Source organism: Sorex araneus, chromosome 2 (assembly GCF_027595985.1).
Source record: "Sorex araneus isolate mSorAra2 chromosome 2, mSorAra2.pri, whole genome shotgun sequence".
Lineage (NCBI taxonomy): Eukaryota > Metazoa > Chordata > Mammalia > Eulipotyphla > Soricidae > Sorex > Sorex araneus.
In genome coordinates, this window is record NC_073303.1 from 131,024,947 (window position 1) to 131,035,422 (window position 10,476).

Below are 10,476 nucleotides of genomic sequence, written 5' to 3' on the forward strand. Positions count from 1 at the left end.
CAGGACAGGAGGCTCCAGCTCCCAGAAAGTCTCAGGGGCTGGCATGTGATGCTGGACACACACAGGGATGCTGGAGAGAGCTCGATGCCCAACAGGAGTCTGCGCCCCTGGGAGCCTGGAGGCTGAGGCATGACCAGAGGTTGTCCTCCCCTTGGCTGAGTGGGCAACACTGGGGCTTCTGAGGTGGCCCGGGCCAATCAGATTCTGGCTTCCGGTTTCCTGGCCAGCACTATGACTGCAGGTCAGGTCGCTCTAACGACCCAGCTGCTGGCTCTGCTGGCCTTTCTTCCAGCCCATCGCAGTCTCCTTGCAGACATAGGGGTACCTGGGGAGGGACTCAGAGTGGGCTCCCTCCCTGCTCAGAGAAAAACATTGGCTGGAACCAAGAAGGAGCTTTATGGTGGGCAAGGAGGCCGTGGGCAACAGTGAAGGGCAGTGCAATGCTGGGAGGGGTACACTGAGGCACCCCGCGGCCTCACAGGTCCAGGTCTGTCACAGAGCTGTAGAAGCCTTCTTTCTTGCGCTCGGTTTTGCCAGTGTAGGGCGACAGCGGCCAGTGCCGAACCACGTGCCGATAGGATAAGGCCAAGCAGTCAAAGTAGTTGATGTTGAGCTTCTGGGCGATGTGGCGGCCCAGGTACTCCATTTGCTGCAGGATGGAGTGAGTGCAGATGCTCCGCCTCTGCAATGGGCGCCCCAGTGGCCCCAGGCTGAGAGCCTCTGGGGGGGGGATTGGGTTGGGGGGAGGAAGGGGGGAGGAGTGCCTGGGCCAGGACAGGGCTCTAGACCCACCTCGTAGCGCTCAGACAGCTGCACCAGCACCAGCGGCTCCAGCTTGTAGCCGCTCAAAACCAGCTGGAAGAAGCACTTTCCGTGGACTGCATGGGGAGGGGGGGGTGGGGGTGGAGGTGGGGTCAAAGGCTCAGCGGTGCTCCACACAGATAGCTTTCAGTTCCCAAGCAATTTCCCTACCCTAGTCCACCCTCCCCATGCAGCACCAGCCCCGTAGGTCAATGTCACCGTCTGAGTTGAGCGCCAGGCGGACGTAAATAAGGTGCAAGGGGCCCTGGTACACGGTGTGGCCTTGGATGGAGAAGTGGTAGTAGCCGCGCTTGCAGTGCAGCAGCAGGCGCCGCCGAGGCAGCGAGGAGACCACCAGCCACAGCCCCACGACCATGCCGCACGCGGGCAAGCCCCAAGTCTCCTGTTTCTGAACCTGTGGGCACAGCATGAGCATCTGAGCGGATGGGGAAGGGGGCCTCGAGAGGAAGGCCGTTTGGGTAGGGCCCAGGAGCTCAGACCTGGCTCACGATGTTGAAGCTGACCAGGAGGAAGCAGACAACAAAGAGCAGCGTCCCCTTCCAGAGTGAGTCCCGGTAGTACTCGAGCACGAAGACTGGGGGGCAGCGCAGCAGCGGCTCGTGACGACTGTAGGTCCTTCTCGCAGCCGGGTGGCAGTGACAGGGCTCCGGCCGCGAGCATTCCAGCCTTCGTGGGCTCGGGGCCGCGGCCGCCTTCAGCCTCAGGCTTGGTTGTGGCCGCGCCCTTCAGCCCTGCCTATCCCAACCTTTGGGTCCAGAGCCCAGCTCCCTTGGCACCGGACCCCGCCCCCAGGGGGGAACCGCAGAGCAGGTCCTGCCCCCTCGGCACCTGACCCCGCCCCCAGGGAGCCGCAGACCAGGGCCCCGCCCCCTCGGTACATGACCACGCCCCTAGGGATAACCTCAGACCAAGTCCCGCTCCCTCGGTACCTGACCCCGCCCCAACAGGCCGCAGGGTCGGCGACCCGCCCATTCTGGTCTTTCCGAGGCCCCGCCCCGTAGCCCCTCTGCTCTCACCCCGGCCCCGCCTGGCTCCCAGCCGGATCCTGGACCTATCCCCGGCGGCGATGCCCGCCGCTGCCCGGCTCTTCGGGCCCGATCCCGCCTGCGCGTCCGCCCTCGGAGGCCTCCCTGTCGCGTACCGTGTGGCTGCACTTGCGTGAACGGGTAGAAGCTGTTCCTCTTGAGGCGCCGGGCTAGGTGGCGCTCGGTGCTGCAGAGCCCGAGCGCCCAGAGCTGGAAGGGCTTGCCTTCGCACACGGAGAAGCTGTGCCCGCGCCGCCCCCGTCGCTGGGCCCGCGCCTGCGCCACGCACAGGCGTCAGCTGGGCTCGGGGCCGCGCCCCGCGCCGCTCCACTCTTACCGGGAGGTCCAGGGCTACGAGCCGCTTGGGACGCCACGCTCACGGGCCGCCTCAGGGGCCCGGTCACGCGCGGGGCGTCCGCTTCTAGGAGCCCTGGGCAACGGGTTCTAGAAGGGCCGCGCTCACCGCCACCCTTCTCGGCGCGTCCCCTGGCACTACCCAGGAACCCCAGCCCACCCCGGCTCCAGCGTCTGGTTTAGGTGTCACCCGAAGGCTGCGGTGACGGGAGAAATCCGGCACCCACATCAAGCCCAGACTGAAGACGCAACCCTGAGCAGCCTGGTCTGTGCCTCCCTCCGTGCAGGCACTGCACTCACAATACACGGCACACACACCAGACACCACAGCCTCACCCCCACACTACATGGACACCACGTACACACCCACAGTACATCTTACCACAGACACAACTGCCTCACCCCGACACACTGTACATGCACACCACATACACACCCACAATACACCTTACACACACATACCCACACTGTACATGCACACAATACATCCATAATGCACCTTATACACCAGACACCACAGCCTCACTCACATACACAACCCCCCATAGTACACTATACACACACCAGACACCACAGCCTCACCCCCACACACTGTACATGCAAACCACATACACATATTACACGGTACACACATCACACAGATACCACAACCCACCTCACCCACACACATATACATCCACACACACCACCTATATATCAATACACCACACATAAACCACAAACACCACAGCCTCACCCATACATACCCCACACTCTGTACATGCATACCACACCCACAATATATTGTAATACACACATCCTCATTCCACACATCTACTGTACATGCTCTGTATCTACTGTGCATACACACAAACATATATACATCTACTCTACATATACATATACACAAACATATACCCCCACACACCATGTATCATACATATCAAGTACATACATTAGAGCTTTGCCCCCTCTACTCAACATCATACACTCCCACATATACCACATACCACACTATACCGTGCACCTATGCATGTCTAAACACGTAACACTTCCACCCACAATACACCCTAGGCATACAGCATATATGTACACCTCACTCTACATATATCCAACACATACCACCCCACAATACACCATACACCCTTCAATTCTACACACACATACCACAGAGCTCACATATACCACAGCTCACATACACACCTCTCCCCTCTCCCTACGATAGACCTTTCATGCCAAGTATCTGCAACACAGAAGCTTCTCTACACACTTCACCCCACTCATACCAGTTACCACACATACAGACCAATGCACATCACAAACCCCTTACACACATACTAGTTACCACACACATACACCCCTTATAACTACACATCCAACCCCCACACATGCTCCTCATACACAGTGCATCCTCCTAAACCTCACCCCAGGGACTGGAGCAATAGTACAGCAGTAAAGCACTTAACCTGCATGTGGCCAACCCTGGTTTTAATTCCCAGCATCTCATATGGTCCCCCGAGCACTGCCAAGAGTACTTACTGAGCACAGAGCAAGGACTAACCCCTGAGCATCTCTAGGTGTGACCCCCAAACTAAAAAAACAAACCTTACCACACATCCACACATAGTACACCCATCTTCCGTGTATCCCACAGCACACACACGTTCACTGTCAGGGCCAGCTCCAGGGACCTGTCCCCAGCCCCCTTCCCCAGGGACATCAGTCTTGGACCCAAAGAACCACACAGATCCTAAAATATGTTTTATTGTAACAAAAATGCTCCAGCATACCAAACAAAAAGAGGACTGGGATGGCATCTAGCTGGCGAGCAGCTGCTCCAGGCACCACTGGACGGCCTCCAGGCCCCGGTAAACCCGCTTCAGGCCTCGAGGGAGGCAGCGGCACGACTCCAGGTTCAGGTACCGAAGGCTGGGGCAGCTGCTGATCACTGAGCTGTGTGCGCAGGCAAGGCATGGGCAACCAGTCAAAGGTGCTTGAAGACCCAGGAAGGCCCAGGGGACTGAGGGGAGACGCTGACCTGACTGTGCTGGGGGTGACCCGGGTGCCTCTGAGGTTGAGGGAGCACAAGGCTGGGTGGGAGCCCCTGGCAGGGCTCGAGAAGACAGCAAGGGCCTGCTCCAGGTCTTTCTCATTGAAGCCTTGGCCACTCAAGTCCAGCTCCCGCAGGCTGTGGCACCACTTATGGGTCAACAAGGGGCTGCCCTCCTTGGCCAGTGTAAGCCGGTCGGTCATGCCGTACAGGCCCAGGTGAAGCTGCTCCAGCTCTGCAGGCGAAAGCAGCTGTGAGCAGCAGCTAGGCCAGAGCCCATAGCCCCACTGCCAGGCTCCCCCCAGTACCCCCTTCTGAGCAGACCCCAACATGGCAAACGGTCCAGGCCGGCAGGTGTGATGCGGGCACAGCCGCGCAGGTCCAGCAGGCGCAGGTTGGGGGAGCCGTGCAGCAGGCGGCCCAGGACCTCGTTGGTGACAGAGCTGCAGGCAGAGCTGGCGAGGCAGAGCTCCTCCAGGCCGGGAAAGCCTGGGCCCAGGGCCACTGCCCTCCCGGCGGGCTTGGGCAGCCATGGCAGGTTCAGTAGCCGCAGCACCTGGAGGCAAGGCCCAGACTGCAGGTGGGGAGGGAGGGGACGGGGCAGGAGAAGGGGGCGTCTGGTACCTGCAGTTGGGGGCAGCCTTTCTGCAGGCCCTCCACAGGCAGCTGGAGGGGGATGCTATTAGGGCTGATTCCAGCGCTCACCTCCAGGACCCGGAGCTGGGGGCAGCAGCCGCCCTGCAGCAGGGAAGGACAGGGTCAGCAGTCCGCCACCAGCTGACTCAGTCCCAGGGCTCTGGCCCTCCAACCTACCAGTAGCATGCCCACCACAGCAGCCGTCTGGGAGCTGTAGGTCAACCCCAGCCTGTGCATTCGGGGCCCTGCCTCCTCCAGGAAGCTCACCAGGGCCGTGGACTCCACCTGAGGATGCAGCACAGGGCCCTGTCACCTCAGCCCCAGCTTCTCCAGGCCCTGGGCTACCGTGAGCTCACCGTGGAGTGCTGCACATCGAGGCTGTGCAGCTGGGGACAGGATCTGGCCAGCAGGAGCAGGGTGTCAGGGGTGACCCGGTGGCAGTCTGAGAGCTTAAGGCAGCTGAGCTGTGGGCAGGACTCAGTGGCCAGCTGTAGGGACAGAGGGTGTGATCTCCAAGGGAGGGAGGAAAACTGAGGCCAGTGAAGAGCAGCCCAAGACCATTTGGCCACCCAGCTCTCCCTGCTACCCTGGTCAGCAGGAGCTGTGCACCTCACCTTCAGTACGGGGTGTATCTGTGACTTCCAGTGGAGGAGCGTCAGCCGCTGGAGCTGGGTGAACCTGCGACAGACAGGAGCTCCAGGCGGCTGCACCCCTCCAGGCGGCCGCACCAGAAACTGACCACACAGAGCAACTTCTCACCGATGGGGCATGAGCCACTCCAGAGAGCCAAGGAGCTTCTTTTCCGCCTTGGCCCCACTCTTGCCCGGCCGGCCGGACAGCGGGGGAGACAGGGTCACGGTGTGCCAGAGCGCTGGCTGGGACGCGGCCTCACGCCAGCGGCGACACACCCGCGCAGCTCTGTGGGCAAACGAGGGCAGAGCGGTGGCGGCACAGGGGGAGGGTGGAGGGGGCGTATCTGTGTGTCTAGGAGGGAGTCCTGCTCGCCAAAACGAAACTGCACGGCGGGTCCCTCTCTCTGGCACACGTGTGCACCCGCGCCGGGCGATGGGGGGGGGGGGAGGAGTGTGTGTGTCTGGGCCGTGCCGTCACGCTCCAGGGAGAAGCATACCTGCCGAGGAAGGGCACAGGCCCGTCTGCCGCCACTAGCAGCCCGAAAATCTGCACCAGGATCTCCAAGGGGATGCCATCGGCCCAGCCCGGGTCCGGCCCCTGCGCGGGCGCGGGCGCGGCGCGGGGTCTGGCTTTGGTGGAGGCACGAGCCCCGGCTTTGGTGGAGGCACGAGCCCCAGAAGCGCGCGTGCGCGGGGCGCGGCGGGCGCGGGCGGGCCCTGGGCTGGGCAGCACCAGCACCATGCTGTCCTCCTGCAGCAGCTGGTACTCGGAGCCGTGGGGCGCCAGCCGCTCCCACCACCAGTCCTCGGCCGAGCGAGCGTGCGGCGGCGCGCGCCGGGCCCTGCGCCGGGCGCGCCGGGCCGGCTCAGGAGCCATGGTCTCCGCGGACGCGGAAGGGGTGGGCCTGGCAGGGAGCGCCACTTCCGGGAAGCGACTTCCGGCGAGCCCCACGGGGCGGGCCGGCCGGGTCTCCGGGATTTCGGGCCGCGCGTCGCGGAACCCGCTGCCGCCGGCTGTGTGCCGGGGGCGGCGCCCTCGCCGTGGGGCGCACCGGCCGGCCGGCGGGACGGGAGCGTACGGAGCCGGACGCCCCGAGCGGCGAGGGCAACACCCTCGCTGGACCCGCCGCCCGCCTCTCGCAGCCCCGCGAACTCCCGGGTGGGTCTGGGGCTCGCGCCCAGCCTCGCGCCCCGCACCGGAAACTCTGGGCCTAGACCCGCATCCCTCCTGCCCGCCGCGGGCACCCGCCGGCACGTGCCACGCCTCCCACCCCGCCCCTCACCTCCGCTGCTGGTCCCGCTGAGCGTCGCGCTGCCCGCTGGCCGCACGCGATCCGCGAGCCGGGGAAAGGGGACCTGCGGCCGTGACCTTCGTCTGCGGCTGATGGCATCGCCTCCGCTGGACCGTCTGGTGCTGACCCACGTATTGGTCGCCCTTTTCGGCATGGGCTCGTGGGCTGCGGTCAACGGGCTGTGGGTGGAGCTGCCCGTGGTGGTGAAGGACCTCCCGGAGGGTGAGTGGGAGCAGGTCTGCCCCAGCGGGCTGCCGGGGCCCTCCTGCCCCTGACGCCTGTGTTCTTGCAGGTTGGAGCCTTCCCGCCTACCTCTCCGTGCTGGTGGCGCTGGGGAACCTGGGGCTGCTGGCGGTCACCCTGTGGCGGCGGCTGGCTCCTGGCAGGGGCGAACAGACCCCCATCCGGGTGGTGCAGACCCTGAGCGTGGTGGGCACGGCCCTGCTGGCCCCACTGTGGCACCGCGTGGCCCTGGTGGCTGAGCAGCTGCACTCGGTGGCTTTCCTGGCCCTGGCCTTGCTGCTGGCGCTGGCCAGCTGTGCCTCCAACGTCACCTTCCTTCCCTTCCTGGGCCGCCTGCCGCCCACCTTCCTGCGCTCCTTCTTCCTGGGCCAGGGCTTGAGCGCCTTGTTGCCCTGTGTGCTGGCCCTGGTGCAGGGGGTGGGGCGCCTTGAGTGCCCACGGGCTGCCACCAACAGCACCCCAGGAACCCCTCATCACTTCCCTGAGCGGTTTCCCGCCAGCACCTTCTTCTGGGTGCTCAGTGCTCTGCTGGTCGCCTCGGCAGCTGCCTTCCAGGGCCTCCTCCTGCTACTGCCGGTCTCAACACCCTCCCCTGCCACAGACCCCGGGTGTGGCCTGCGGGTGAGAGCCCCAGAGGTGCGGGAAGAGGAACAGGAGGAGGCCTCACCCCTGCAGGATCTGCCCAACTCAGCTGCCAGCAGTGCCCCCAGCCCAGCTCCTGAGGGTCAGGGGCTGCTGACCAGGCGTACCGCCTGCCTGCTGGGGCTGCTGGCTGTCACCAACGCGCTGACCAATGGCGTCCTGCCTGCTGTACAGAGCTTCTCCTGCCTTCCCTATGGCCGCCTGGCCTACCACTTGGCGGTGGTGCTGGGCAGTGCCGCCAACCCCCTTGCCTGCTTCCTGGCCATGGGCGTGCTGTGCAGGTGCTCACCGGGATGGTGCTGGGGCGGTGTGGGGTGAGGCTGCCCAGCACAGCCCCCCTCAGACTGCTCCCACTCCGCAGGTCCCTGGCCGGGCTGGGGGGTCTCTCCCTTCTGGGCTTGCTGTTTGGGGCCTACCTGATGGCGCTGGCGATCCTGAGCCCCTGTCCACCACTGGTGGGCACCTCGGCGGGGGTGGTCCTTGTGGTGAGTTGCGGGGACATGAGAGCGGGAGTTGGGGGGGTGACCCGTGTAGGGTCCCCTGCTCAGCCGTACTGTGGCCCTCGCAGGTGCTGTCATGGGTGCTGTGTCTAGGCATGTTCTCCTACGTGAAGGTGGCTGCCAGCTCCCTGCTACATGGGGGTGGTCGATCGGCGCTGCTGGCAGCCGGCATGGCCATCCAGGTGGGCTCCCTGCTGGGCGCCGTGGCCATGTTCCCACCGACCAGCATCTACCAGGTGTTCCGCAGTGGGCGGGACTGTGAGGATCTGTGTCGGCACTGAACCAGGATTGGCTGCCTGAGTCTCCACACGCCCACCTGGGCTCACCCCACCCCAGCTCTGTGTTCCCCTGCTAGGGCCCTGCTCCATGGAGATTTACACAATAAAGCGTTTTTATTCCACTTTAAGGAGCGCCTGTTCCTGTTGGTGGGAGCCCCCTCCTTGGAGCCCAGCACCCTCTACCCCCCCACATTGCTGCTCTGGGCAGGGACCCACATGACACTATGGCTGTCCAGACCTCAGCCTGGACCCAGAGCCGGTGGGGACAGAGGGAGAACCAGCTGTGGCCCTCTCTTAGACCCACTTGAGACCCTGAGCCTCATGTGTGTCCCTCCTTGGGTCAGAGCTCAGTGTGGCTATATCTGCCATTGCCCAGCCCCAGGGATCACAGCCTGGGCTGGGGTATGGTGTTGGTGTTCACAGGGAACAGACCTTGCTGCCAGGGAATCTTGCCCTGGGCAGATGCTGTCCGCATGGAAACAGGATGGGCATGAGGCAGCGGCCCTTCTGCAGGCTGCAGAGGGTCTAGGGGCTCAGAAACAGGTTACCTGGGCTGTGGCCCAGCAAGACTGGCCAGGAGTGAAAACCTGCTTCCCAGACAACAGTTCTGAGTGCAGACAGACGTGACCCTGCCTGCCGCCCTTCCCCTCCATTGTTGTCTCAGGATGCCGGTGGCCAGCTTCAGAGCTCTCCTGTCCTTGGCCTTTGAAGGGCCTTGTCTTTGTCGTCCCTGCCCCAGGAGTCCCCTTCCTGCTCCAGGCGTGAGCGCTTTTTACTACTGGATGTCTGGGATGCCATCAACCTGGTCCAGCTCCCAAGGGGCTGGTGTGGCCCAGCCAGTGTGGGCACTGGGCGCCAGGGTCCCTCGGGCACTGCCTGGCTGTGCAGGCCAGTTGAAGCTGCTTTTGGTGGCAGTGCATGGGATGTGCTGAGGGAGCACGATGGGGACGGCTTTGTGTGCCCCGCTACCTGGCCCCAGCCCCTTCTCGTGCCCACCCCACCCAGAGTCCATGAAAGGCTGACATGCCTGCTTGGCCATAGCCTGCGTATGGTCTTAGGCGCTGCTGGAAACCAGTGGAAAGGGGCGTGCAGGGGAGGAAGCCACAGGCCTTTGAAGCTTGCAGGAAACGCGGCTCCAGAGAGGGTAAGGAAGGGTCAGGGTGGCCGGATTAGCCCCCAATGAAGCAGGATGGGCCCCACCCATGCCAGCACTGAACCCACCCCAGAGCTCCACAATGACCCCCTCACCTCTGCTGGGCACGGAGGGCACCTGAGGGAGCCTGCTGAGGCCCAGCCTGTCCCTGGTGGGTGCCCTCCCTCGGAGTAGAGCATGTGGCAGTAGCCGTAGGGCCAGGGAAATTCAGCAGGCGTGAGGGTCCTGCCTGGCCCCCGAAGCAACAGTTGGGTGGGGGGCACTGCAGGATGAATCCTCCCCTGCAAATCTTGGTAAGTTGGAGCAGACTGGACACACCCCTTCCAATGCCGTTTAAAACACTGTGAGGTTTCAGTCATGGCCCTCTGAGCCTCCTCCTGCCAGGGGCCAGCAGAGAGGGCTCCCTACTTGTCACACAGGCCCTCCTGTAGAGTATGGGTGGGCCCCGTCCCAAGCCAGAGGTTCTGTGCAGGGCACATCCTGCAGCTCCCTCCACAAACTGGCACCTCTCTGCCTTGAAAAGCAGCCCTGACCCAGCCATGTTGCTAAGTCATTATCTCGGCTTGCCCACCACAACACCCCCTCTCCCTGGGTGCTTGGGGCACAGTGCAAGGCTGGCCCAGTCCTCAGCACCACCTCAGAGCTGCAGGGGACTGAAGGCCTGGCCAGGGAGTTCACTTTGCTTTGAGGCCACACCTGGTGGAGCTAAGGACTCACTCCTGGCTCTGGGTTCAGGGAGCCATATGTAATGGTGAGATGGAATTGGGTCAGCTGTGTGCAAGGTCATGTCTTACCCAGCTCCTGTCCGCTGTACCCTCTCTGGCCTCAGGGAGTTCACACTCTGAGAAGTGCCACTCCACACTGGCCTGG

At 63.6% G+C, this 10,476-nt stretch overlaps 3 protein-coding genes across 3 annotated transcripts; 1 reads left to right on the forward strand and 2 right to left on the reverse strand.

The window, feature by feature from the left end:
• Positions 1-377: 377 nt before the first annotated feature.
• On the reverse strand, positions 378-3,900 carry TMEM249 (transmembrane protein 249). Its single transcript, XM_004618714.2, has 6 exons — positions 3,844-3,900; positions 1,964-2,123; positions 1,302-1,396; positions 1,021-1,216; positions 793-878; positions 378-649 (listed from the first exon to the last, which is right to left on the reverse strand). Exons 1-6 carry the CDS (start codon positions 3,898-3,900, stop codon positions 476-478), a joined length of 768 nt encoding a protein of 255 aa, XP_004618771.1. The 3' UTR covers positions 378-475.
• Positions 3,901-3,928: 28 nt separating this feature from the next.
• FBXL6 (F-box and leucine rich repeat protein 6) lies at positions 3,929-6,375 on the reverse strand. Its single transcript, XM_004618715.2, has 9 exons — positions 5,996-6,375; positions 5,626-5,784; positions 5,481-5,544; positions 5,223-5,354; positions 5,044-5,151; positions 4,855-4,968; positions 4,555-4,786; positions 4,219-4,465; positions 3,929-4,133 (listed from the first exon to the last, which is right to left on the reverse strand). Exons 1-9 carry the CDS (start codon positions 6,373-6,375, stop codon positions 3,998-4,000), a joined length of 1,572 nt encoding a protein of 523 aa, XP_004618772.2. The 3' UTR covers positions 3,929-3,997.
• Positions 6,376-6,447: 72 nt separating this feature from the next.
• Positions 6,448-8,581, forward strand: SLC52A2 (solute carrier family 52 member 2). The gene is made up of 4 exons (XM_004618716.2): positions 6,448-7,012; positions 7,083-7,956; positions 8,037-8,160; positions 8,244-8,581. Exons 1-4 carry the CDS (start codon positions 6,883-6,885, stop codon positions 8,454-8,456), a joined length of 1,341 nt encoding a protein of 446 aa, XP_004618773.2. The 5' UTR covers positions 6,448-6,882; the 3' UTR covers positions 8,457-8,581.
• The last annotated feature ends 1,895 nt before the right edge of the window (positions 8,582-10,476 follow it).

What these genes read in the sequence shown, in the direction of transcription:
- FBXL6 (XM_004618715.2), bottom strand. Translation starts at nt 6,375, where the DNA reads ATGGCTCCTGAGCCGGCCCGGCGCGCCCGGCGCAGGGCCCGGCGCGCG. An exon ending in GGACCGTTTGCCATGTTGGG is followed by an intron (nt 4,466 to 4,554) that starts GTCTGCTCAGAA and finishes TTTCGCCTGCAG; the next exon opens with AGCTGGAGCAGCTTCACCTG. An exon ending in GTCACCCCCAGCACAGTCAG is followed by an intron (nt 4,134 to 4,218) that starts GTCAGCGTCTCC and finishes CTGCGCACACAG; the next exon opens with CTCAGTGATCAGCAGCTGCC.
- TMEM249 (XM_004618714.2), bottom strand. Translation starts at nt 3,900, where the DNA reads ATGTCCCTGGGGAAGGGGGCTGGGGACAGGTCCCTGGAGCTGGCCCTG. An exon ending in CACGCAAGTGCAGCCACACG is followed by an intron (nt 1,397 to 1,963) that starts GTACGCGACAGG and finishes GCTGCCCCCCAG; the next exon opens with TCTTCGTGCTCGAGTACTAC. An exon ending in CCTGGCGCTCAACTCAGACG is followed by an intron (nt 879 to 1,020) that starts GTGACATTGACC and finishes CTCCCCATGCAG; the next exon opens with TCCACGGAAAGTGCTTCTTC.
- SLC52A2 (XM_004618716.2), top strand. Translation starts at nt 6,883, where the DNA reads ATGGCATCGCCTCCGCTGGACCGTCTGGTGCTGACCCACGTATTGGTC. An exon ending in GGTGAAGGACCTCCCGGAGG is followed by an intron (nt 7,013 to 7,082) that starts GTGAGTGGGAGC and finishes GTGTTCTTGCAG; the next exon opens with GTTGGAGCCTTCCCGCCTAC. An exon ending in CGGCGGGGGTGGTCCTTGTG is followed by an intron (nt 8,161 to 8,243) that starts GTGAGTTGCGGG and finishes TGGCCCTCGCAG; the next exon opens with GTGCTGTCATGGGTGCTGTG.